The 26,350-nt window shown below is 50.7% G+C and overlaps 1 protein-coding gene across 1 annotated transcript; it reads right to left on the bottom strand.

The window, feature by feature from the left end:
- Positions 1-1,560: 1,560 nt before the first annotated feature.
- PELP1 (proline, glutamate and leucine rich protein 1) lies at positions 1,561-22,500 on the bottom strand. The gene is made up of 17 exons (XM_052657079.1): positions 22,246-22,500; positions 14,634-14,698; positions 14,147-14,252; positions 11,281-11,430; positions 10,981-11,052; positions 6,358-6,417; positions 5,947-6,097; positions 5,627-5,756; positions 5,459-5,546; positions 5,001-5,089; positions 4,806-4,922; positions 4,543-4,690; positions 4,279-4,438; positions 3,619-3,674; positions 3,288-3,494; positions 1,791-3,191; positions 1,561-1,693 (listed from the first exon to the last, which is right to left on the bottom strand). Exons 1-17 carry the CDS (start codon positions 22,492-22,494, stop codon positions 1,601-1,603), a joined length of 3,342 nt encoding a protein of 1,113 aa, XP_052513039.1. The 5' UTR covers positions 22,495-22,500; the 3' UTR covers positions 1,561-1,600.
- Between the last annotated feature and the right edge of the window lie 3,850 nt (positions 22,501-26,350).

Here is a 26,350-nt window from a genome sequence, read left to right as displayed (position 1 = left end):
CATTCTTTGACATCCAGCTGTCCAGTCTTCCCAGCACCACTTTTTGAAGAGAACTGTCTTTTCTCCATTGTATATTCTTGCTTCCATTGTCATAGATTAACTGACTATAGGTGTGTGGGTTTATTTCCAGGCTTTCTATCCTTTTCCATTGATCCTGAGAGAGCTCCCATCAATGAACATTCCCTAGGGCCTCCGCTACCCATGTCCTTGTCCCCACAGTGAGCCAAAGCCGACCCCCATCTCCCCAGGAGATCCTCCAAGACCCACAGGTAGGTCTTGCCCAGGCTCCTATGGAGTTACAGCCTGTGCCCTGGGTCACAGTGCACGTGAGAACTTGTGTGCTCCCTAAGTCCCGTGCAGCTCCTGCACTCAAGCCCCGCTGGCCTTCAAAGCCAAATGCTCTGGGGGCTCCTCCTCACAATACCAGACCCCCAGGCTGGGGAGCCTAACATGGGGCTCAGAACTCTCCTGTGGGTCTGAGATGTATAATTATCTTCCAGTTTGTGGGTCATCCACCCGGCATACACAAGATTTGGTGTCATGAAAGCACCCCGCCCACCATCTTGTTTTCTTCTTTGCATATACGGCATTGTTTTTGTCAATGGTTGTTCAACAGTGAGCAGTAATTTTGTTGTTTTCATGAAAGGAAGTGAGCTCCAGGCCTTCTATGCCATCATATCTCCTCCCTTCTGGGAGGTTAAGGGAGGGAGGGCATGAATATTTTTTAAACATCTACTTAATCTTCCACAAATTAGCTCAGATGTCACTTCTCAGAGAGGCTGTTCAGGATACGTGCAGCTAGGAAGTCACTCCGTTTTTTGCACTTCCAAGGCACTTATGTTCACAGACTGAAAAAACCCATGAAACACCTACCTCAAGCCCCTAAGCCTCAAAACCGTCTCACATACACAACGCTGCATTGATGCTCACATAGGCACCCCAAGTCCTAGGATCTGTAGTCTCCCAATGCTCAAAGGGATCAGATCCTGGCTGGGAAACGTCCAAACCTCAAGAGCAGGTAGGAAGGCCGACAGTGAGTTTGTCAGATTCCTGCCAGGGGTACTGTCACTGCAAGGACCAGCCCTAGAATGCATCATCCATACCCATGGTGGATGCCCCTGTTAATTTAGGATGCCCCAGGTTCCAATTCACAGGAGCCCCTGACTAAACTCTGTACCTTATCATAACTTTCTAAACTTCTATCACTCAGCCTGCACTTTTAGACCAAGGCAGTGTGTGTGCTCTAACAGGTTCACTCACTAGGATACTCAGCCCCATACATCCCATCACAGCACCCCCCAGACTAACAGAAGCAGGGCTGCTTGCTTCTCCAGGCAACCGAGCACACGCTTAGTGTAGCAGGAGCAGCGGGCCAATGCGCTCAACTTCTGACACTGGCTTGCAGAGCGACCCCTGTAGGTCACTGGCTCCTCTATGGACAGCGGGGCTCACAGGCTGCCTGGGAAACACTGTGGGTACAGGCCAAGCCCAGCAGACACCTGGGGCTTCTGCCTGGGGACAGCATGGTGGCAAAAGGCAGAAGCAGCCGTTGCTATCGAAGGATGTGAGTTTATTGGAAAAGAGGGGGAAGTGGGGCGGGCTAGGAGTCAGGCTCTGAGGCAGGGGGCGGCTTCTCGTCGTCCGGGGGGCAGTCAATGAAGTCAGCCAGCATGGCAGCAGTGTCACCCTGCTCCTTCCAGGGACAAACAAAAAGTTCAGAACAGTCGCAGACACAGACCAGGTCAGGATGCATGTCGCTCCCGCCCCTCCTCCCTGCTGGGCCCCCTCACCTTTTCCGGGGGGAGAGCTGCCGCCTCCACCTCTGTCTCTTCCACCGCAGATGCCTCTGGGGGGGGTGATAGCTTGTCACCCCCACCCTCAGCCCCCTCTTCCAGCAGAGTTGGTGGCCCAGAGGACTCCTCCACAAGCTCCTGAGGCGGTGGCCCTGCAGGGGGGCTCCCCCCTTCCCTCTCCACCTCCCCCTGGGAGGGGAGCACCTCGGGGGCCAGCATGGGGGCCATCTCAGGCCCAGGCGCCTCCTCGGTCCCCGGCTCCTCCACTTCCAACAGCAGCCCGGGTTCCAGTCCTGGCTCTGGAGGCCCCTTGGGAGACTCGGTAGGGGGCAGCACCGGAGGCAGGCTCGGGGGCGCAGGCCCTCCTTCCACCTCCCCACCTGCCGGGCCGAACTCCACCTCTTCCAGCTCTTCCAGCTCCTCGTCTTCCTCCTCGTCGTCCTCATCCTCCAGCTCACCTTCCTCCTCCTCAAACTCCTCCTCAAACTCTTCTTCCTCCTCTTCCTCCTCCTCAAAGTACTCTTCCTCCTCCTCGTCCTCCTCAAAATCCTCCTCCTCGTCCTCCTCTTCGTCTTCCTCCTCCTCCTCCTCTTCTTCCTCCTCCTCCTCATCACTGCTGTTGATGTTAATGACCGTCAGGTCTTCTTCCAGGGCTGGGGGGCCTCCCCCACCAGGCGTCCCTTCCGGCACCAGCTGGGGTGGCGGCAGCGTCACCGGGCCGGGAACAGGAGGCGGGGGAGGGGGCGGGAGCGGCCCCGGGGCTGCAGGCAGCTCTTCTGGCTCATCCTTGGCTGGCACAGGAGGGGAAGCTGCAGGTGGCCCAGCAGGGGCTACTGGAGGGGGTGTGGTGCCTGAGGGGGGCGGGGGCGGGGGCGGCAGCCCCTCAGGCACAATTACCACACTGTCATCAGAGTCGCTCTCCAAGGAGATTTCCACGTCTGACGCCTCCTCCTTGTCATAGTGGACAAAGGCTGGTCTGGGCACTCGCCCCCCAAAAGTCTCATCTGGGGGGACGGTAGGTGGGGGACTGCCACTAGGGGCCAGGACAGGGTCCTCACTGGAGCCTGCCCGGTGGTTTTCAGGGCCAGGAAGGAGCCGGGGGGGTACAGACACCAGGCCTGGCACAGACAGGCCCAAGTGGTTGGCTGTGGCTGGAGGTCCAGGGCGTGCGGTGGGCAAGGGGCCCGCCGGGGGCATGGGGCCTGCAGAAGGCATCGGGCCCGCTGAGGGCAGGGGGCCCGGGGCATGGAAGGCTGGAGCCCTGAAGGGAGCTGGAGCCTCGGGAGGCGGGACTGGGGCCGGGGCAGGGCAGGTGGGGCCCACAGACTGCAAGGGAGGAACTCGGGGGTGGGTCAGAGCCGCACAGGTCACCAGTGCTTCTGAGCAGAAAGAGGAGACCTGGGGGAAGAAGGGGCGAGAAAGGATCAGGACACGGGCTGTCACGGTACTGGGCGGGGAACACAGCAGTGGACACGCGGCCCGCGCAGCCGTTACCTCCAGGCTGTCCTCCCGCTGGCCCATGGAGAAGGCCCGCAGCGCACAGGCGAGGGGCGGCGGGCAGCGAGGAGAGGGGGCCAGCAGCAGGGCCAGCAGCAGGCGGTAGAGCTCCCGGCGGCAGTGGGAGCTGGTGTACGGGGAGCTGCAGAGCGCCTCACCCTGCTGAACACCCATGACCAGGGGGAGCACCAGCTCGTGCAGTCGCTGGAAGGACAGAGCACACACCTGGAGATACCGCCAGACGACCCGGCCGTCCTCCAGGGCCTGCGCCCAGGTCCAAATGAACCCCCACCAGTACCCCTTCCAGTGCGGACCAGCCTCCCCTCACCCTGTGAGTCTCCTCCTTGATGAGAGGCCCGCACATCAGGATGGTCCGGCTGAGGCCTGGGGAAGGAGATGAGTGTGAGAGGCTGACACGATGGGCAGCCCAGGGGAGCGCCCGCTCTGGCCAGCCCACCTCGGGCAAGTCACGTGACTCCTGTTTTCTCAACTATAAAATGGGGCTCATGAGTGGACCTCTACTACACAAAGCTGTGAACGTTATGTAATTCAGATGGAGATACATTATAAACGTGCATTTATACATGGGAGTGCTGACGCTGCCCCACACAGGAGGCTGGAGGGCAGTGCACACTTGGGCCCCAACGGAAAGTCACCTCTGCTTCCAGCAGCGGGCCTGGGGTGTGCAAGCTCCGCAGGGCAGGGGTCTCATCCTCTTCCTCCCCTGCCCTCCAGGACACACGAGCACTCACCATGGACAAAGAATGTGCAAAGACGACGCCTGAGACCCGGAGGGGCGGGTCAACACCAGCACCCCATCCAACAGCAGGACCCAAGGCCCCACCTGCAGCCCTGGGGGGAGCGCAGCCCTTCGGCAGGCTCTTAGCTGGCTCTGCGTGTTTCCTACCCCCTCCACCAGGACACCCAGTCCCTCCAGGAGTCCCCAGACCCTCCCAGCCCCGAGGTGCAGGGCACAGGCCTCACCCACCTCTCAGCGCAGCTGCACACACGTCACTGTTGGCATTGCTGTCCCCTTTCCGGTGGCTGGGCGGAGCGATGGCCTCCCCCACGTCCAGCTTCAGCTTCTTGGGGGCACTGGGCTTCCCAGTCTGCAAACCCGCATCAGGGCTCCCCCGGGGGCTGCGCAGCTGGCGGGGGAGGGAACACAGATCACACACCAGCCAGCAGGAAGGCAGAATGGTCGGGAGGCTGGATCGGGTGAGGACCAGGGGTGCTGGGAGGCCTCTCTCACCCTGAGGGCGTCTGCCGGCGGGGAGATGTCGCTGAGCAGGTGGGAGAGGAGGGCTTCCCCCGAGGCGCCCCCCTGCAGCACCCCCGCTGAGGCCCCGCACACCTGCACCCAGAGCTCCAGGACGGCATATACCTTGGTCCGCACGGTGCTGCAGGGAGTGCAGAGGGTGCCTGTGAGAGGGAGGCCACGTCCCCATTCCCAGCCCGGCAGCACCGAGTCACCACCACCACCCCCTCCTCTTTACTCCCTTCCTGGATGGTCACCTGTAGGGCCTCTCCTGGCCCGGTCCGAGGTTCTCCCTCCCAATGCTCCAGGCACTGAGGACCTGGGGAAGCAGGCGGCTGATCAGGGCCCCGAAGCGCAAGAGCCGTGCTCCACACCTGGGGGCGAAGACAGAATGGTGACCCCCGCTCCCAGCATGTCCCAAAGCCTGCACCACTTCCTCTCACCCCACTCACGCGAGGATGAGAGCCGAGAGCAGGTCCAGGGCTTCAAGGTGGAGAGAGGGCAGCAGCAGCAACCGCAGGGGACCATCTCCCAGAAGACTCTGTGCGAAAAAACCAGCAAATAAGGAGTGGAGGAAGAGAGAGACTGCGAGTTTGGAACCGGAGACAGGGTGGCGGCGAAAGCCTGCATACACACAAGGAAGGAAGCTGCCCTGGCCCAGCTCCTCCGACAGGATGAAACCACCGCCCTCAACAGAGTGGGGAAGGAGCTGAACCCCTCGGCGGTGACTCAGTGGATACCCAGCTCACTGTCGGCTGGGGAAGCACCTGCTCCAAGCACTCCCACAGCACGGGAGCCCATCCACGCTGGCAGGCGCGGGTCAGGACCACGCGCTGTGGGAGCCCCTGCCTGCCTGCCCGGCTGCCAAGGGTCCCTGGAAGGGGCTGCCAGCAGGGCCGGCTCCACTCACAACATTCTTGGCGCTGACGCTGAGGGTCCGGCAGATGAGATCCAAGATGTCCTGCACAGGGACGGACACAGGCGCCCCGAACTCGGAGCTGGAGAGGATCAGCAGGGAGACCCTCAGTGCGGGGTCCCCAGTGTAGTTCTCCGCCTCCCTCCTCACTCCCTCACTCACCTGAGCATGAGCCCCAGGCAGCGGGACAGCCCCGAAAACCTCTGCCGAAGCCGGAGAAGAGTGTGGGCGTCCGCGTCTTCTGAGGGGGACAGCAATGTTTCTGCCCCAGGGCTCTCATACTGCATGGGCGCTAGACAGACACAACCACCTTTACTCTTCAGCCCTGCATCCATTTAGGTGGAGGACCCACCCATATTCTACCTACTGGCTTTTGCCTAGAAATCAGCGGCCCACTTCTCTGGACCAGTCCCCTGGTCCCCTCACTGCCCCCCAGGGCCCCCTCACCCCCTGCCCAAGAGCGTCAGCCGGGCGGGCCCTACCCGCTTCCGCGCCCTCGTATAGGCCCCCGAGCAGGCTGTGCAGAGAGGCCAGCAGGCTGCGCAGCTCCTGCTCCCAGCTGTCCGTGTGCTTCAGGCCCTGGGAGAAGCCGGCCCCCAGAGACGGCAGCCGGGAGTAACACTCGCAGGCCAACTGCCGGAGAGAGGGGCACCCGATCAGGTGGCAATCAGCCCAGCTGTGGATCCCAACCCCACCAGCGTCCAGGAAGATGGAGGTCAGTGCGCTCGGAGGGGAGATGCAATGGAAGAAGAGGCAGAAGCCCCTACTGGTGTGTACTGCGCATTGACAGGGAGGGGAATGAGAATGCAGAGAAAAGCGGCAATAGAAAACAGAGGAGGGGGAAGCACCAGCTCAGAGCCCAGGCTCCCCGCTGTCTCCCTCCTTCTCCTTACCTGCTGGAGTTGAGGGCTCAAGGCATCCACCCGCGAGAGGAAAAACGAGGCCAGCTTGCCCTGGATCATGGAAAGAGAGAGCAGGAGGCTGGGGAGTCAGCTTCCAGGGCCAGAGACAGAGCCCCGGCCATCCCAGCAGCAGGGTCCAGGCCCAGGATCTCAGGCCCTTCTCTTTCCTGCAGACGAGGAAGCAGCGCACCCTCAGGGGTGCTGTGCCTAGGGGCAGACGCCCCTGTCCTCAGCCTCCCTGCTCTGGGGCTGTGTCCCATAGACCACGGGGCCCCTCCTCCAATGTTTGCAGAGTGACAGCACCCTCAGGCCAAAAGGACACAGCACTGAACAGCAGGCGCCTCCAACCCCAGCTGCCTGCCAGCTCAGACCAGGAGCACAGGGCCCCGGCTGGGAGCAGTGAGAGCAGCACGAAGTCGACAGAGAAGGGAAGGTAGACCAGCAAGACAGGCACAGTGAGCTGAGAGCAGTGACTGATCAGTCAGTCACCAGGACCCGCCTGCTGCCGGGCAGCACCCATGAGGCAACATGTAACTGGGGCCCCACGTATCTGGGGGCAGAATCAAAGGGACCTGTGAACATGGATGGGAAGTTTTTTTAAAAAATCATTTTCACTTGCCTGTAAATAAAATGTAAATTTTTCTTTCAACTAGAAATGGAGACAAAAAGCCACAGTAGTATTAGCAGTCCCTTTGTCACCAGCAGAGATCATTCACTTTCACTTCACATTACAGCAGTCAACAGGCATCTCATTCACGGGCATCACTATCATGAAACTTCAGGACTCATCAGACCTGCTGCTGGATTCTGTTACTTGATATGTTAACAGTGATGTGCATTCTATCACACTCTCCCTGCAATTCCATGTATTTTACTAATTGAAAAACACCCGGAGAAGAGATCCATGGCACAAAAAGAACACTAAAGCAGAAAAAGATTTCCACCTTCAGTGGGTGTAACAGGAAGACAAATGTATGAAAAATCATGACCTGGAACCAAAGATGGTGGCTCTGGAGGGACTGAGCTGGGAGGCAGGACTGAGCCGGGCTTGGGAGAAATTGGAGGAGCCAGGTAAGGAGACGGGGGAGCCAACACAGTGAGGAGAGCGACAGTCTCCCACGGGGCCCATGGAGAAGCAGGCTGGGCCTTAAATCCCAGGTGAGTGTGTATGGACCCCACCGGGGTCAAAAGTCAACTTCCAGAAAACAAGGCAGACAGCAAGGGAAAGCAGGTGCAGAGCCCATCAGAGTGAATCAGGAGCCCTCCAGGGCTCCCTCCCTGCTGCTGCCCTGGTTTCCCAGGGTCCAGAGCAGGACTCTCAGTGGGAGAGAGACAGCACTGTGATGGCTGATCCCAGGGTAGAAGGCCTAGAACGACCGGGACAGCACTTTCACATCTGGTGGGACAGGGCTCTGAACACTTTAAACCAAAAGCAGCAACCACCCTCTGGGTTCCTGACCAGCTTCTCCAGGGATGTTATTTCTTGGAGTCGCCAAAGCCTTATCCACACTGGCGCTGAGCCCTTTGGACCAACTTCCTGCTTACTCTTTCCCTGAGACCCAGGAAGCCAGGTTGCTGAGGCCAACAAAGGTCTGCTTATGTGACTGCAGTCAAGCAGAGTGCAGGGACACAGCCCTGATCACACAGTTCCACCTGAAATGACCTGCAGTGCAAACCAAAATAATGGCTCACTTGGGACATTTCATCAGGAACGAAAGCATGTGTGCGTACATGGTGTCCCTCAAGACGGGGGTGAGTTTTCCCACTCATTCCAGAACAAATAATCAATGTGTTGAGGAGGAGGAGAGGTGAAGCCTGGACAGACTGACTTCATGGACCCAGAATGCTGAGATGCCTCATTTGGGAGGAGTCCTGAACTTGGGAGACAGCAGCTGCCCTGGGAGCTTCTAGGGGGTGGAACAGAGAGCAGATACACACTCTGGCTATCCACTTCCCAAGCACTGGTCTGCAAGATGTTCCAGTAGAAACTGCCCCTGGTGCATCTGTGCACGACAGACTCGTGTCTGCCACACTGGCAACAGACAAAGCCAAACTCCTACCAGAGGGCATTCTCCGGACGACGCTGTGTCCTCAGAGAAGTACAGGCGTACACACGCTGCAACAGCGTGAGTTCTGTCGCTCAGTTTGCAGAGGGCACTCAAAAGGCCATGCCTTCAAAAATGCCATCTGACAAGAGGCTGTGAGTTCTAGATCACTTCTCCTGACCACTCACAATGAAAATTAAAGGCCCTGGCTTCCCTGGTGGCTCAGTGGTTAAGAATCCATCTGCCAAGGCAGGAAACTTGGGTTCGATCCCTGGGTCGGGAAGATCCCTTGGAGAATGAAATGGAAACCCACTCCAGTGTTCCTACCTGGAAAACCTATGGACAGAGGAGCCTGGTGGGCTACAGTCCACAGGTTGCAAAAGAGTCAGACACGACTGAGTGACTCAACAACAACAAGCAGAGGACTCACAGACAGTCTAGCATGCCTACTCAAATCCTGATCCCACAGGTAACACTCAGCTCTCCTTCCACCTTCTGTGGGGGATGCAGAGAGACACTGCTGCTGCTGCTAAGTCGCTTCAGCTGTGTGCGACCCCACAGACGGCAGCCCACCAGGCTCCTCTGTCCCTGGGATTCTCCATGCAAGAATACTGGAGTGGGTCGCCATTTCCTTCTCCAGCAGGGAAACACAGATAACCCCAAACCAAGCTCAACAGAAACAGGCTTATGCAGTAAAATCTCACAAACTGTCACCAGTAAGAGTCAAAGACACAGAGGTAGCCTGTGTAATTTGAGAAGTTAATTTACAGTTTTAGAAGATGGGCACTTTTTACTAAACTTAGTAAACTCTAGTGAAAAAAACAAAACAAATCCAGTAAAATCCCTGAGTTACTCCAAATGCCTTGACAAAGTCCTGTCCTGCTAACCAAAGATTCTATCACCTGCCAGGAGTGGCATTCCTGTGAAAACAAAACATCAATAAGGACATGACCCCACGTTCCCTGAGAAATACCATGTGCTCTGGGGCTTTTCAAATACTGCAAGTAACCAGTCAGTAAAGCCTCAGTAAGGACACTCCCAGACCATAGCACAGGTGCCTGTGACACACTCACAATCCTTCCCATGCCACCAACGATGGAGCAGAGCTGCCATCAGTGTAGAAGCCTAGCTGCCAATCCTGTCCACATTCTTCAAACCACCTGTGGAGCTCAGTTTGGTGAAAAAAAAAAACAGGCTTGAAGGGCAAGCAATTCCTGCTCACACCCTGGTTTGACAACTACAGATACATAGGCTTGGGTTAGTCAAACCATTCTGGGCCCGTCTCCTGTTTCATTTGGTGACAGCAACTCCACAGAATTACTGTAAAATGAGATGACACATGGCAGACACACAGCAGACAGCCTGGCATGTAGTGGATACCAGTCCCCTTTCTGTTTCTTTTTACTTTTTTGACTTGGTCATAGAACTATGTGATTTGACTTTCAAGAAAAGCTGAATGGCAAACTCCCCCTTAACTAGCAATACCAAGTATAGTAATACAAATTACTGTGATTAATCACATGAGTTACACAAAAATGTTATTAATTTGCCACTAATTCCAGTTCTCCACAGACCTGTGCTTCCATCTGAGATAACCCAGTGGTTTGGCGAGCAATGGTGAGTATACTAAAGCAAGAGAGAGCGTTTAATCAGGAGAGGAACACCTATTTGTTCTTAGGTACGAGTTGGCATCAGAATTATTCTGCAGACAACAAGTGTACCAATTCCAGAGGCCCTTTAACTGTTACTGCTTTGGCCAAATCGGATGACCATTTGTATTTGTTTTTGTTATCTCCTTTAAAATAAAACTCTAATTCTTTCACTGGCCTCCTTCCTCCTGCCCTGACCCACGTCCACCCTGCCTATTTGACCAAGCACGACCCTGCTGCTCAGCGACGCCCCCCCCCACCGCCCACACGGTCAACAGGAGAGGAAAGCGCTGGGGAGGCTAACAGAGGGAAAATATAAGGCAGGAAGGCTTCCTGGAGGCAGTCACAGAGCGTTGGGAACAGAGTAACCAGGACGGTAGGAAAACAGGCAGAGCGCCCGAGAGGCGCAGAGAGGGCCGGGCAGAGAGGAGGCCAGGGAGAGCCTGGGCTGGCCTCAGACCTCAGGCAAGTTATCTAATTTCGGTGTCTTCACCTGTGAGAGTCAATGAGAATGCATTTAAAGCTATGAGGTGAGGGCTTCCCTGGTGGCTCAGTGGTGAAGAATCTGCCTGCCAATGCAAGAGTCACAGGTTTGATCCCTACACTGGGAAGACCCCACATGCCACGGAATGGCTAGGTCTGTCTGTTCTCAGAACCTGGGAGCCCAAACTACTGAGCCCACGTGCCACAGCTACCGAAGACCAAACACCCTACAGGCCCGTGCTCCACAGCAAGAGAAGCCACTGCAATGAGAAGCCTGTGCACAGCAATGAAGACCCAGCACAGCCTAAAATGAATGAATGAAATCATCAGAAAACGAATTAGAGCTGTGGAGACAGATGCTTATAAATCTCAACGATGGAACCTAAAGTAAGACAGAGACCGTGTTGGTAGGAAGAGGAGTTTCTATGAACACTTACTTTGAGAGACCCACACGCTCGAGGAAAATGGGTCATACATGCCTTCATTCCTTCCAGAGCGGAGAGCTCGCACTGTGGGAAGAACAGATGGTCAGGAAGAGCCCAGCCCCCCAGAACCCATCCATCTCCACCCCACCACCCCTCAGGGTCTCTTCTTACACTTTTTTTCAGCCCCTCCCTCTTCTCACTTCTTCAATCCCATTCCCCAATCACTTCCCATCAAGTTCTCTAATCCAGTGGGTGTGAATGAGAGCAAGCACTGGAGGGGCCCAGGGTCAAGGGAGCTGAGAGGCGGCTCACCTCCGGTCTGAGGCCCAGCAGGGAGGTGAGGAGGCCGGGGAGGTGGTTCATGGAGATGTCCCGGAAGACTGCAGGAAGCTGGGCCGCGTAGCGGAGTAGGTCCTTCAGCACGGTCACAGCCAGCTCCATGGTAGGGGGCGGGTCCTGGGACTAAACAGCACAACAGCCCATGCTCCCACCTAGCCCTCAAGGTCACCAAGAGGAGGAGGAGCGACCCGCAGCGACCCGCATGACAACGTGCAGCTTCCGACAAACTCCACAGCGACCGCCCCATTCCTGTCAAATCCCCTGGGGACGAGTGTATCAGCGACACGGTGCAACCAAGTCGCACATTCATCCAGAGAAAGGATATGTGTGCACACTTTAGTATTGTGGTGTCTCGGTCCTAGGAATGTTCGGCAGGGGGCGGGGGGGGGGCAGGGGAGTAATGAAGCCACACCTTAATGATCTCACTAAACAATCTCTAGAGTTTCTTGCTGCTCCCACACTGCAATCCCCTGCTAGGATGGAGAGGAGCACTTCCCAGCCCAAAGTCTCAGCCACAACAGAGCTACCCATCTCACTAAGCTTGCATGTGGCTGGCTCAAACCTACCCTGAACTCATGCAGAATAAACGGTTTGAAGTCTGAGGACTTTTCCTAACAAATTAATATATGCCTAAGGAAAAAGCGTTCAGTGCATTACCTGCTAGACCAGTGGCCACATGTCAATGAAACAAACCAGAATCCTTGTGAGAAACCAGACTCGGTGGGTCTACCAGCCACAAATGGGCCTCAACACCATCTGGCACTCCTACTGCGTCTCTCACTGGTTAGCTCCCTCTGCTGCTCAGCTCTTCTCCAGCACCGTCACTTCTGTGTAACCTGACCTACGATTTCAGAGAAGCCTGCAGCCCAAAGATGGGAACTCTCTCAGCTTCCCACCACCAAACTGAAAACTCCATCTCAGTCCTCCATCTGAGGACAATCCCCACCCCCCCTTCCTCTCAGAACCACCTCACACTGTTAACTAGCCCCTGTCTCCAGCCCCCTGAAAAGGATTCCTCTTGCTGGCATTTGTGCCTGCTCCCATCCTAAACATCTCTCACACCCTGAAAATCCTTGCCTGAGCCTGTACTCCATGTGCCCGATTTCAGGTGTTACTGAGCTTCCCTGCCCTACCAGTGAATCCAGAGGTCTTGACAGGACTGTCTCATCTTCCCCAATCCCATGCCTTTTCCCGCTCACTGCTCACCCCAGGCTTCAGTGTCCACTGCTCTGCTTTCTGCTGCCATTCTGGGTCAGTTCTAATCCTGTCTCCACACAGTGGCCAGAGTGGCATTTCCAAATGAAAATTTGCTCACATCACTACCACCACCAACACCACCTCCATCCCCCTGCTCAAAACCTTCCATGAATCCCTGCTGTTCCAAAAATAAACGCCGAGCTTCTTAATATGCCTGCACCACCACCCACGGCCTAGGCCCCATCTACCTACATCCCGAGTTGCATCTCAGCAACCCCTGCCACACCCACTTGCTTACAATTCTTCAAATGAGTCAAACGCCTTTTCGCTCAAGGCTTTTGCACACATAGAACACTTAGAAAGCTTTCTCAGCCCAATGTACTCCTACTCATCAGAGCAGAAAAGCCCTCCCTGAACCACTGACCCTGATCGCTATACGCACACCACCCTGGTCTGGCTCAGAGTCTCTCGTTAACATGCTTTCAGAGAACTATATATATATTTTTTTACCTCCAGAGCATCTACCACAGTTTAGTTCTTCACACTCATTGTATAATTATTCTCTTCCACTAGAACACAGGTTAGCAAACTCTGGTCTGTGGGTGCCTGTTTTTGCACAGCCCACAGGCTAAGAATGGTTATTACATTTTTTAAAGGGTTGTAAAACAAACCAACAGAGAAACACTCAGCAACAGAAACCATGGGAATTTCTGGCTGTCCAGTGGAAGGACTGCTCACTTCTGCTGTAGGGGGCTCAGGTTTGACCCCAGGTCAGGGAACTAAGATCTCACAGCCTATGCAGCACAGCCAAAAAAAAAAACAAACCAACCAGAAACCATACATGGTTTGTAAAACCTACAACATTTTACTATCTGGAAACACCTACAAAGTTTCCCAACCCCTGCACGAGACTCTAAACACCATGAAAGCAGGGTCCAACTGCATCTCCCTACCATCTCTCCAGAACTCAGCACACAGCCTGCCATGTGTGCCCAGAACACACTTGTGGAAGAACTAAGTGGGGATGTCATCAAAGGATGTAAAAGTAGAAACAAATTTAAATCTTAAAAGAGGAAGAGATCCATGGCTGATTCATGTCGACATATGGCAAAAACCACCATAATACTGTAATTAGCTTCCAATTAAAATTAATTAATTAATTTTTTAAAAAAGAGGAAGAGAGAAGTAGAAAAAAAAATTGGGGAATTCTCTGGCAGTCCAGTGTTTAGGACTCTGAGCTTTCACTGCCGAGGTGTGGGTTCAGTCCCTGCCTGGGGAACTAAGATTCCCGGGAGCCACATGGTGCACAGCCAATAAAATAAAAATAATTTGAACAGATAAACTCTAAAAATCCAACACCTGGAGAAAGGAGCTTCAGAGATGTCACTCATTAGAAGAGCTCACAAGGAAGTGAAACAGTCAGAGGTCACAGTGAGCGTGTGTAAGGTCAGGTGAATTAAAATAACCCAGTGGATAAAAATAACAAAATCTTTAAAAGCATGTATCTATTTGTAGCTTATCCTGCTAGAAAGAAACTGCCCTCGGAACTCAAAGTCTCCCCCACAAAGATGTCAAGCTGCGTCTGAATGGAGACCAGGTCGTGGCAGGGGCGGAGGTGGGGAGTGGCAGGCGGTAGACTCACCTGCAAGATCTGCTGGATGCTGCGAAGCCAGGAGACACAGTGCTGCTGGAACATCTCCGTGGGGCTCTCCCCCACCAGCAGCGACAGCAGACACAGGCCCTCAAACCTGGTAAGACAGAGGTGAGTGACGACACAGGAGAGGTGGCTAGACTGCAGAGAAAGCAATTCAATGCCCTCTTACTCTCACTGGCCAGAGTGAAACCTGACTCCAGATCCACAGCTGCTTCTCATTCCCGAGATACTCGAGGACTTGGAGTGAGGCATGGGCAGCAAGGGAAGAAGGGGACAGAAGGCGGGGCGAGGGACTCTTGGAAGCCGCCATAGGTGGGGTTCAACACAAGTGAGCTGGTGAAAAGAATCAAACTCTCCACCCTGGGCATGGAGAAACCTCCTGGCTCCATGGGGTGATGATGATGGATGGACAGATGGATGGCCCTCTTCCTAAAGAAACATGCCCCCTGGAGAAAAAACACGGCTAGAGACTTACCGAGTTTTGATAGAACCGAGACGAGCATTACTGAGACCCACCAACGCCCCAACAGCAGAAAGGTTCTGGAGGAAAGAAAACAGTCAGGAACAGGATGCTAAAGACACAGGATTTCTCTAAGACCGTCCCTGCCCCGGCCCTTCCAGAGCCTGTTCTAAGCCACACTTCCAGTGAGGCCCCGAGACCATTCCCCTCGACACCTTCAGCCTCTGCCCTATTTTCAGTAGGGGGCACACAGCAGCCTGTCCCGTGGGCTTTCCTCAAGTCACATCTCACCAGGCCGCTCCCACTGCCCACCCAGCAAATCAGGGCTACACAGAGGGCTAGTCAGTCTGACTCAGCCCATTGGCCAGACTTCAAAGACAGGCTCCTACTCCTGTGTCTCCTGGGACAGTGCTGAGCTCAAAGGGGCATCCCTAAATGCTCGCTGACTGGACAAGGAACTCACAACCCCTCACTCCTTCACTCCAAATCCTCCTCCTGGTCTGGCTTCCTTCAAGCTGCTAATGCCCACACAGACAAGTCAGCCAGAACTTCCTTCCCGCACATTCTAGGAGCCCTGAAAGAGGTCCCCTCTTCAGGGCCCCCACAAGTAACCTCTCCACCCTCTGAAGGGCCAGCCTCCTCTGAGGGCCTGCTATCTTCCTAACCGTTATCTTCATTCTCTCAACAAACACATCTTATACACTGAGTCAGATGAAGGAATCCAGAGCTGAGTAAAAGAAATAATGTCCCTGGTTCTCATGAAGGGCAAGTGTTGATTCACTTAACAATATTTATTTACCTATTTCATGTGAGACATTGCTTGAGGTGCTAGTGAGCTTATATTCTAGTTGCTAAGAGGAAAATAAAGTCGAGTGAGGAAGGAAAGGAAAGCCTGGAGCACGGCAGGCAGACGGCGCTCCATGTGGCACAGAGGAAAGTTGAGAGCAAGATGTACTGATATACTCACAAGCACTGATGGGAATAGAAAATGGTGTAGCCACTTCAGAAAACAGTCAAGCAGCACCTCAAAGGTTAAACATCTTTTAAGTATGACTCAACAATTCCACTCTGAAGTATATGCCCAAGAGAAACGAAAACATATATTCTCATCAGAACTCATACATGGGGCTTCCCTGGTGGCTCAATGGTAAAGAAACCACCTGCCAGGGCAGGGGACACAGGTTCAATCCCTGATCCAGGAAGATCGCACATGCCTCGGAGCAACTAAGCCCATGTGCCAAAAGTATTGAGCCTGCGTTTTAAAGCCCAGAAACAGCGACTACCGAAGCCCACCCACCCTAGAGCCTGTGCTCTGCAACAAAAGAAATCCCTGCAAGGAGAACCCTGCACACCCTAACTCAAGAGTAGCCCCTGCTTTCTGCAACTAAAAAGAAAGCCCACACAGCAAAGACCTAGCACAACCAAAATTAAATAAATTAAAAAAAAAAAAAAAAGAACTCGTACATGAACATTCACAGCAGCATTACTCGTAACAGCCAGAAAATGGAAAAAACCCAAATGTCCATCAACCATGATTAGATAAACAAAATGAAGTATATCGACACAATGGAATATTACTTAGTCATAAAAAGGAATGAAGTTCTGAGACAGGAATGAACCTTAAAAACATTATGCTAAGGGAAAGAAGTCAGACCCCAAAAGCCACATGCTCTATGATTCACATCTATGAAATGGTCAGAGTAGGCCTTTTCTATAGGTTTCTATAGAAAAAAAAAAAAAGTAGATTTGCAGTTGCCTAGGGCTGAAGGGCCAGAGACGGCAATAGCAACCCACCCCAGTACTCTTGCCTGGAAAATCCCATGGGTGGAGGAGCCTGGTAGGCTGCAGTCCATGGGGTTGCGAAGAGTTGGACACAACTGAGTGACTTCACTTTCACGCACTGGAGAAGGAAATGGCAACCCTCTCCAGTATTCTTGCCTGGAGAATCCCAGGGACAGTAGAGCCTGGTGGGCTGCCGTCTATGGGGTCGCACAGAGTCGGACACTACTGAAGCGACTTAGCAGCAGCAGCAGGGCTGAAGGGCAGCGAGGTGTTTGGTGGGGGGAAACAGGGAGCAACTACCTTTAATGGACAAGTGGGTGAAAGGGTAACAAGACACAAAAATATATAATCTTCCCACAGGAATAAATCATAACTTCATGATGAAGATACATGGCAACTATCACCTTAAACCATGATCAAAGTTAACACCACCAGTAATGGGACAAAGAGACATTATGTGCTGCCTGATAAAATGTAACAGGAATGTCACATATCATTTCTGCAGTATTCCTGCCAAAAATCATCAGAAAACAGCAGACGAACCAACCTGAGGGACATCCTATAAAATAACTAAAATTCTAAATGTTAAGATTGTAAGAAATGTTTCTCTTACTATAAAGGACACATTTAGCACAACTGAAAAAACTGGAATAAGATTGTATCAATGTTGATTTTCTGAGTTTCATGATGGAATGTGGTCAGGTAAGGGAATGTTGTTTTTAAGGAAATAGAAGGGCATCCAATCTCCAACTTCCTCCTTTATGGTCCTAGAAAAAAATATGCACAGAGAATGATAAAACAAACATGCATTTAAAATGTTGACATTCAAGGGATCTGGGTGAAGTGTATATTCCCTCAAATTCTCTATAAATCGCAAGTCATTTTCAAAGCAATTTTTTTTTTTTTTTAAAGAAAAGAATGGGAGAAAGTACAAGTGCAAACAACTCTTCTGAGGAGTTTTGCCATAAAGAGAAGTAAAGAAATGGGGCAGGAGCTGGAGGGGGACTTTTTTAAAAGCAGTTTTGAGCTATACGCTGATGAAAACAACCTAACAAAGGGAAAAGCTGATGATGAAGAAGTGAACTTGCCTAAGTGGAGAGGGGATAGGCGTCGTGTACAAGCAGAGGCCTGGCCTTAGTACGGGCATGGACCAGCTCACCCCTAATAACGGCAGGGACAGCCGAGCACAGGGCACAGACATCAGTAAGCTGGCAGATGTGGTGGCAGCACCTATGCAAATTCCCATCCCGCTGTTCTTTTCTCAGTGAAACAGGAAGTGACATCATCAGCTAAGCATGAGGATGGAGAGAAGTCATCAGAGGTTGCAGAGGAAAGAAATGTAACAGGACTGCTAGACAACAGCAAGAGTTTACTTGAGATGATGGTGGCCTTGAATTTAAAATGAGACCAGCCAATCAGGATATGTGCTCTTTTTCAGCTACACTGAGCTGTGCAGTGCAGGCACCAAATAAACAGAGTTGGATTTAACACAGTCGGGGTGTTGTCAGGCAAGTACAATGAAGGGAGAAGGGCAAGGAAATAAGTACAACGGAATTTAAACAGGGTGAGAAGAGAGAACATGGCAGATAATAAATTATTTAAAATAGTGATAAACACTACAAAATAATCAAAACAGAACAATGTGACAGAAAATGATGGAAATAAGAAGGACCACCATATGCCCGGTGCTCAGGAATGACTCCTCTGAAATGGTGGCAGGGAAGCTGGGACCTAAACACGCAACTCACTTCCCCAGGAGATTCCCAGCAGGGTGAAGGATGTGAGGAGCCATGGCCTCAGCTGCAGAAATAAGGTCGGCCTCAGTGGCTGAAGTCTAGTGAAGACAGGCCAGGAGTCATGTGAAAGGAGGTCAACAGGCTTGGTGCAGTAAGTAACTGCATAGTTTTAAGCAGAACAATGCTATAATCTTGGCGATATTTTTAAAAAGATCATTGGCTACTGGCTAGAGAATGGGACAATACAAAGGCCCAGGGATACAAGGTGGAACCAGACACTCTATCCTTTGAAGTATGTGCAACTGTAAGGGAAATGAGATGTGGGATGTGCTTTAAAATGCTCCCAGGGAAGGGGAGGTTGGAGGCAGAGCTGGGAAAGTGAGAATGAAACAAGATGAGCAAAATGTTCGCTGTTAGATCTGGGTGACAGAGACAGCAAAGGTAGGGGTGGTTCAAGATACAATTTTCTTGAACTTCTACGGTGGTCCAGTGATTAAGAATCTGCCAATCAATGTAGGGGACATGGGTTCGATCCCCGCTCCGGCAAGATTTCACATGCCCCGATGTGCCACAGGGCAACTAAGCCCGTGTGCCACAACTACTAAAGCCCGTGAGCTCTAGAGCCCATGCTCCGCAATAAAAGAAGCCTGCTCATCACAACCAGAGAGTAGTCTGTTGGCCATAGCTAGAGAAAGCACGAACGCAGCAACAAAGACCCAGAGAAGACCCAGTGAAGCCAAAAATAATTAAGTTTTTAAAACACCGTTTTCTCTATTTTTGTGTCATCTGAAATTTTCCATAAATTGTTTTCTAAATTAACTTATTTTTTAATTGAAGGACAACTGCTTTACAGAATTTTGTTTTCTGTCAAACCTCAACATGAATCAGCCGTAGCTATTACATATATCCCGTCCCTTTTGAACTTCCTAAGAAAAGCTGACAAGGGAGTGAAACAGTCAAGAGGTAACAGTGAGTGACACTCCCTCCCATCTCCCTCCCCACCCCACTCCTCTAGGTTGATTCTGGGCCTGGGTAGAGTTTCCTGAGCCTTGCAGCAAATTCCCGTCGGCTATCTATTTTACATATGGTAAGGTAAGTTTCCATACATCTCTCCTTCCCCTTCCCTCGCCTCCTGTCCATAAGTCTATTCTCTGTTTGCTTCTCCACTGCTGCCTTGTAAATAAATTCTTCAGTACCATTTTTCTAGATTCCATATATATGCATTAGAATGCAATATTTTTCTCTTTCTGACTTACTTCACCCAGTATAATAGGTTTTAGGTTCATCCACCTCATTAGAATTGACTCAAATGCGTTCCCTTTTATGGCTGAATAATACTCCATTGTGCATATGTACAACTTCTTTATCCATTCATCTGTCGATATAAAATTTTTTTTAAAAAAACACCACCACAAAAACAAATCAAAGCCCAGCTGTGTGGGTACTAAGTGTATATGAAAAATGAATATATAATTTCAATATGGTGTGATAAAGAATAGCCAATCATAGGTAGTTTGGAAAGGTTTCCCAAAGGCAGTGACAAACATTAAGTTGAAAAGATGTGGGGGGGTGGGGTGGGGAATGGAGCAGCAGCTCAGGGAGGGTTTCAAAGCAGAGGACAGTAAGTGCAAAGGCGGAGTCAGGAAAGTCCAGGTGCTTACAGATTTTAAGAGGCAAGAAACAAGATCAGCTGTGGGAAATGGATTAAAAGAACAAGACAGAGCAAGACCAGTTAGGAGACCAGTTGCTAGGACGCAAGCCAGAAATCGTGAACTGTTCTAAGGTTAGTTCCATTCTGGAACTACTGAGTTTACAGTACCTGTGGGAAAGCAAAGTTGGTGATTTAAGCTTAGACGGAGGTGGCAATCAATGGATCTCTTTGTCTCTCAAGCTCCAGGCCTATTTACTTACCCTCAATTCTCATCTCAACTAGAAATTCTCCAAGGAAAACAACAGTATCTTACTTATCTACCTGGATAAGTAGCTACATAACAGTAAATGTCTGTTGAATGAAAATCTACAGGGAAGTGAAGAAAACCCACCACATGATTCCCCGTACTGAGAATGCAATATAACACAACACAAGTATAAAAAAATTCAAGGCAAGATATACCCAAAAATATAATACAGGCAATAATAAAGGAGTGTTCAACAACACCCTTAGCTTCTTCACTCAAAATACTTCTAAGGGAACGGAGGGTAGGGACGGGATGGGCCAGGAGTTTGGGACTAGTAGATGCAAACTATTACATATAGGCTGGATAGACAAGGTCCCTGTAGCTCGGATGATAAAGAATCTGCCTGCAATGCAGGAGACCTGGGTTCGATCCCTGGGTCAGGAAGATCCTCTGGAGAAGGGACTGGCAATCCACTCCAGTATTCTTGCCTGGAGAATCCCATGGACAGAGGAGCCTGACGGGCTACAGTTCGTGGGGTTGCAAAGAGTCAGACATGACTAGGTGACTAACCCACCACCCACCACTGTGTAGCATGGGAAACCATATTGAACATTCTGGGATAAATCATAATGGAAAAGAATATAAAAAATTATGTATATGTAACTGAGTCACTCTGCTGTACAGCATAAATTGATACATTGTAAATCAACTATACTTCAATTAAAAATCAATGTTTCTAGACTTCAGACACTTAAAAGAATATAAGCAAGACATTAAGTTCATGTAGCTCACCCTGAGAGAGAAAGGGAAGACTTGAAAGAGATGATGAAGGAAATCACACATTTACAGGCAGAAGAGATGATAATATTTCAGGAACACTTAGGAACCACATGAATCACTGGGCTGAGCTACCAGAGGCACAGTCCTGTCACCCTCAAAGAGGACTAATGTTAATATAAATAAATGAGGTCATCGCTGATAAATTTGGGGCTAGATTATTATTTCAAAGATTATTGAAACACCCAGCAGGCTGTGACAACCCTCTTCGTGGAAGGAAGCACAGAGCTGGGAAGGTCCAAGTAACAAAGGTGGGACAAGGAAGACCTCATGTACCTGGGTCTTAAAAAGGATGGGTAGAATTTAGGGGAGGGTAAGGGGGAGAAAGATGAAGCACAGCAGATAATATTAAAAGTGAACCTATCATAGGTTAGACAGTTACGTCTTATTAGTATCTCGGTCAGATAATGGGGGGTTAAGCCAGTATGGGGGCAATGGGAAAAATATGGAAAGGATATAGAAAGCTACATAAAAGATAAAATCAAAAGGACTTAACAGACTGCATAAAGAGGTGTGTGAGCAAGACGAAAGTGTCTAGAATGACATCTGGGTTTCAAGCTTACAGGACTGAATGGATGTTAGATTCTACTCTGTACAATCCAAAGAACCCTTCTAAGCTAGTCTACAAAGTGCTGCATGACTTGTCCACAGCCTACCCACCTCATCGCACCCACTCTCTTCCTCTCCATCTCTAACCCCAAGCACCACGCCCTCCTTTTCAGTTCCTACCAGAGGACCTTCCCACGGAAGCTTTACGCTGACCTAACTGCCTCTTCCATTTTCTTCCCCTACCAAACCCCTACTCATCCTTGCGGATCTCAGCTTAAACTCTGGTACCTCAGAAAAATCTCTCGGTGTTCCAGATTAGATTAGAGGGCTATACAATTCTATACAATTGTATGGAATTATTGTATACCACTATACAGTTCTCACAGTGTTTCATAACATTTTGTTCATCGCCATCGCATCTATAACTGGAGCGCCCAGGATGTGGCCCTCAGTAAGAGCTCAGTAAATATTTGCTGAATACATCCATTCACTCAGCCGAAACAATCCCCAAAACAGATACTGCCGAAGGAAAAAGAAGCTAAAGATTATACATCTGGTACGTGAGCGGGCCTGGGATCGAACCCATTCATAAGCGTCTACCGATAGCCTAGCAACAGAGAAAACGAGGTCCTTCCTCTTCCTTGAGTTTCTTCTACTCACGGCTGATAAAGAAGTGAGTGAATCTCGTCCAGTTACCTGGATCCGCCTTCTGACCGCAGCTCTCCTTCCCTCTACCCGCCACTGCATGCAGCTATAATACCCCGGCGCAAAACAAGCTGAGCCAACCTACCAACAGGGCCGCAGACCTGCGGGCTACAGACTCACCTGGGCCCCGCCCACCGTCCCATGTAGCCGCAATAAGCACATGAGCCCCGGCAAATGTGGGGCCGAGCGGGCTGGGGGATGCACGGGGGCAACAGCGGACCCCGTTCGCGGCTGCAGCAACCCCGACACGCTCTCCAGCAGCATCAGGCGGAGACGGGGACCGGAGCCCACCGCCGAGAGACCGCCGGCCCCGCCGGGAACCGCAGCCGCGGAACCCGCAGAGGGCCCGCTGAGAACGGCTGCCGCCATCTTCAACTGGGCTCTAGTGGTGGCGTGGCGCGATGACGCAAACACACCGCGACGGATGTCTCGAGGGGACGGGTCGTGAGGAGGGGGCCCTGGTCCTGCGCAATGGACTCCGCGCGCCTGCTGAGAGTGAGCATGCGCGGCGTGGAAGTGCCGGGACTCAAGGCCGGGCGGATGGGCCGGGTCGAGGACCGGCTGGGGGCGGGCGGGCCCCGTGGGGCTTAAAGAACACGTGGTCAGGACTAAAGGCGCCAGAATCCAAAAGCTAACCTTTAATGTAACGGAGCTTCTGGACACTTTCCATCCAGACATCACTGCTACCTAAGGAACTAGTCTCCTTGTCTGAAATCATAGACATTGTTAACTACATTTACAACGAGAGAAATGATACAATACACTCGCCTTGCAAAACAAATTCAAACAAAGAGGGCATAAAGTTAAAAAATAGGAACTCACCCTCCACCTTTTCATACTGTTCATGGGGCTCTCAAGGCAAGAATACTGAAGTGGTGTGCCATTCCCTTCTCCAGTGGACCACTTCAGCCACCTGATGCAAAGAACTGACTCATTTGAAAAGGCTCTGATGCTGGGAAAGATTGAGGGCAGGAGAAGGGGACGACAGAGGATAAGATAATTGGATGGCATCACCGACTCGATGGACATGGGTTTGGGTGGACTCCAGGAGTTGGTGATGGACAAGGAGGCCTGGCGTGCTGTGGTTCATGGGGTCGCAAAGAGTCTGACACGACTGAGCGACTGAACTGAACTGAACTGAACTGAACCCTCCACCTAAGTCTTTACCCCAGTAATGGACATACTTTCCTAATATTAGCCTACACACAAACACATAAATACAGAGTTTATTTTCATTCCGTGCATTTAGGCCTTAAGCTGCTTAGAATTTAAGGTATGTGAAGTATATAACTTTTTTCCCTAAATGGATAGCCAATTGTCCCAGCTCTAGTGAATCTGCCATTAGTTCTCCATGGGCTTGAAGTAACAGCGCGTTAGACTGTGTGTGCATGCTCAGTCGCTTCAGTCCTTCCAGTCGTGCACTCTTTGTGACCCCAGGGACCACAGCCAGCCAGGCTCCTCTATCCATGGAATTTTCCCAGCAAGAATACTGGAATAGATTGCCATGCTCTCCTCCAGGGGATCTTCCCCACCCAAGGATACAACCTGAGTCCCTGCACTGCAGGCAGGTTCTTTACCCCTGAGCAGTGGAGGAAGCCCCCACGTGGGTCTGTATCTGGACACGATTCTGTTTCACTGCTACATTTATTATGGTTGCACCCATAACACTAGTTTCATTATCATAACATAATAAACTGGTAAGATAAATGCCCACTCTACTCCAGTTTTTCAGAATTTTCCTCACTACACTTGAAAGTTGATTCTTTTTATTATGTTTAAAATTTGGTTCCCTTCCAAAAAAGTCTCATTGTTATTTTGATATGGCATTAAACTTACAGACAATATGAGGAGAAATGATGTCTTTATAAAATGATGGTTTTTCCCACCACCATTATATGGTATAACTCTTTCATTCTTTCTGGCCTTCTTTAATATCCTCCTAAAGGGAACATGTCATGCAAAGATGGGCTCAGTAAAAGACAGAAATGGTATGGACCTAACAGAAGCAGACAATATTAAGAAGAGGTGGCAAGAATACACAGAACTGTACAAAAAAGATCTTCATGACCCAGATAATCACAAAGGTGTGATCACTCACCTAGAGCCAGACATCCTGGAATGTGAAGTCAAGTGGGCCTTAGGAAGCATCACTACGAACAAAGCTAGTGGAGGTGATGGCATTCCAGTTGAGCTATTTCAAATCCTGAAAAATGATGCTGTGAAAGTACTGCACTCAATGTGCCAGCAAATTTGGAAAACTCAGCAGTGGCCACAGGACTGAAAAACGTCAGTTTTCATTCCAATCCCAAAGAGAGGCAATGCCAAAGAATGCTCAAACTACCACACAACTGCACTTATCTTACAGGCTAGTAAAGTAATGCTCAAAATTCTCCAAGCTGGGCTTCAACAGTATGTGAACCATGAACTTCCAGATGTTCAAGCTGGATTTAGAAAAGGCGGAGCAACCAGAGATCAAATTGCCAACAACCGTTGGATCATCGAAAAAGCAAGAGAGTTCCAGAAAAACATTTATTTCTGCTTTCTTGACTATGCCAAAGCCAGTTTATTGTGGATCACAATAAACTGTGGAAAATTCTTCAAGAGATGGGAATACCAGACCACGTGACCTGCCTCTTGAGAAATCTGTATGCAGATCAGGAAGCAACAGTTAGAACTGCACATGGAACAACAGACTGGCTCCAAATAGGAAAAGGAGGACGTCAAGGCTGTATATTGTCACCCTGCTTATTTAACTTCTATGCAGAGTACATCATGAGAAATGCTGGGCTGGAGGAAGCACAAGCTGGAATGAAGATTGCTGGGAGAAATATCAGTAACCTCAGAAAAGCAGATGACACCACCCTTATGGCAGAAAGTGAAGAGGAACTAAGGAGCCTCTTGATGAAAGTGAAAGAGAAGAGTGAAAAAGTTGGCTTAAAGCTCAACATTCAGAAAACGAAGATCATGGCATCCGGTCCCATCACTTCATGGCAAATAGATGGGGAAACAGTGGAAACAGTGGCTGACTTTATTTTGGGGGGCTCCAAAATCACTGCAGATGGTGATTGCAGCCATAAAATTAAAATATGCTTACTCCTTGGGAGAAAAGTTATGACCAACCTAGACAGCATATTAAAAAGCAGAGACATTACTTTGCCGACTAAGGTCCGTCTAGTCAAGGCTATGGTTTTTCCTGTGGTCATGTATGGATGTGAGAGTTGGACTATAAAGAAAGCTGAGCACAGAAGAATTGATGCTTTTGAATTGTGGTGTTGGAGAAGACTCTTGAGAGTCCCTTGGACTGCAAGGAGATCCAACCAGTCCATCCTAAAGGAAATCAGTCCTGAATATTCACTGGAAGGACTGATGTTGAAGCTGAGACTCCAATACTTTGGCCACCTGATGTGAAGAGCTGACTCATTTGAAAAGACCCTGATGCTGGGAAAGATTGAAGGCAGGAGGAGAAAGGGATGACAGAGTATGAGATAGTTGGATGGCATCACTGACTCAATGGACATGAGTTTGAGTAAACTCTGGGAGTTGGTGATGGACAGGGAAGCCTGGTGAGCTACAGTCCACCGCATCGCAGAGTCGGACATGACTGAGCGACTGAACTGAACTGAAAGTTGTCTTTACATTAGTATTTTTTTAATACAGTAGCTGTAATGCCATGCAAGTCACAGCCTTTCAGTTCCAAAATCACTTTAAATATGTAGCAATATAGATCTCATTACCTTCTGGTCATGACCCTTTGACATAAACGATTCATGAATCCAAAAGAAATGTACCAGCTAAAGCTTGAAAAGGGTGAAGGGTGAGCTTAGAAGGGTAGGAGAACTGGAGGTGGGAGGTGGCAGCTGATAAGGCCTGCTGCTGCTGCTGCTGCTAAGTCGCATCAGTCGTGTCAGACTCTGTGTGACCCCATAGACGGAAGCCCACCAGGCTCCTCTGTCCCTGGGATTCTCCAGGCAAGAACACTGGAGTGGGGTGCCATTGCCTTCTCCGGGTAAGGCCTGCATTTGACCTTAAATATGATCTCAGAGACTTGTGTACATTACTTTTTGTTGCACAGAAAAGTGGAGAAGAATGAAGTCAGTTCATTTGGGGAAGATGAGGGAATATGGGAAAACAGATGGAAGGAGGAGAATACCTTAGCTTCTTAAGTCCAAAATGTCCATCATTCATCATCCTCCCCCAGTCTGCTCAATTTTGCCCTAGAAATAAC

Source organism: Budorcas taxicolor, chromosome 19, assembly GCF_023091745.1.
Source record: "Budorcas taxicolor isolate Tak-1 chromosome 19, Takin1.1, whole genome shotgun sequence".
NCBI classification, from domain to species: domain Eukaryota; kingdom Metazoa; phylum Chordata; class Mammalia; order Artiodactyla; family Bovidae; genus Budorcas; species Budorcas taxicolor.
Note: the sequence above shows the minus strand (reverse complement) of the source record. Positions and strands in the feature narration are given on the sequence as shown.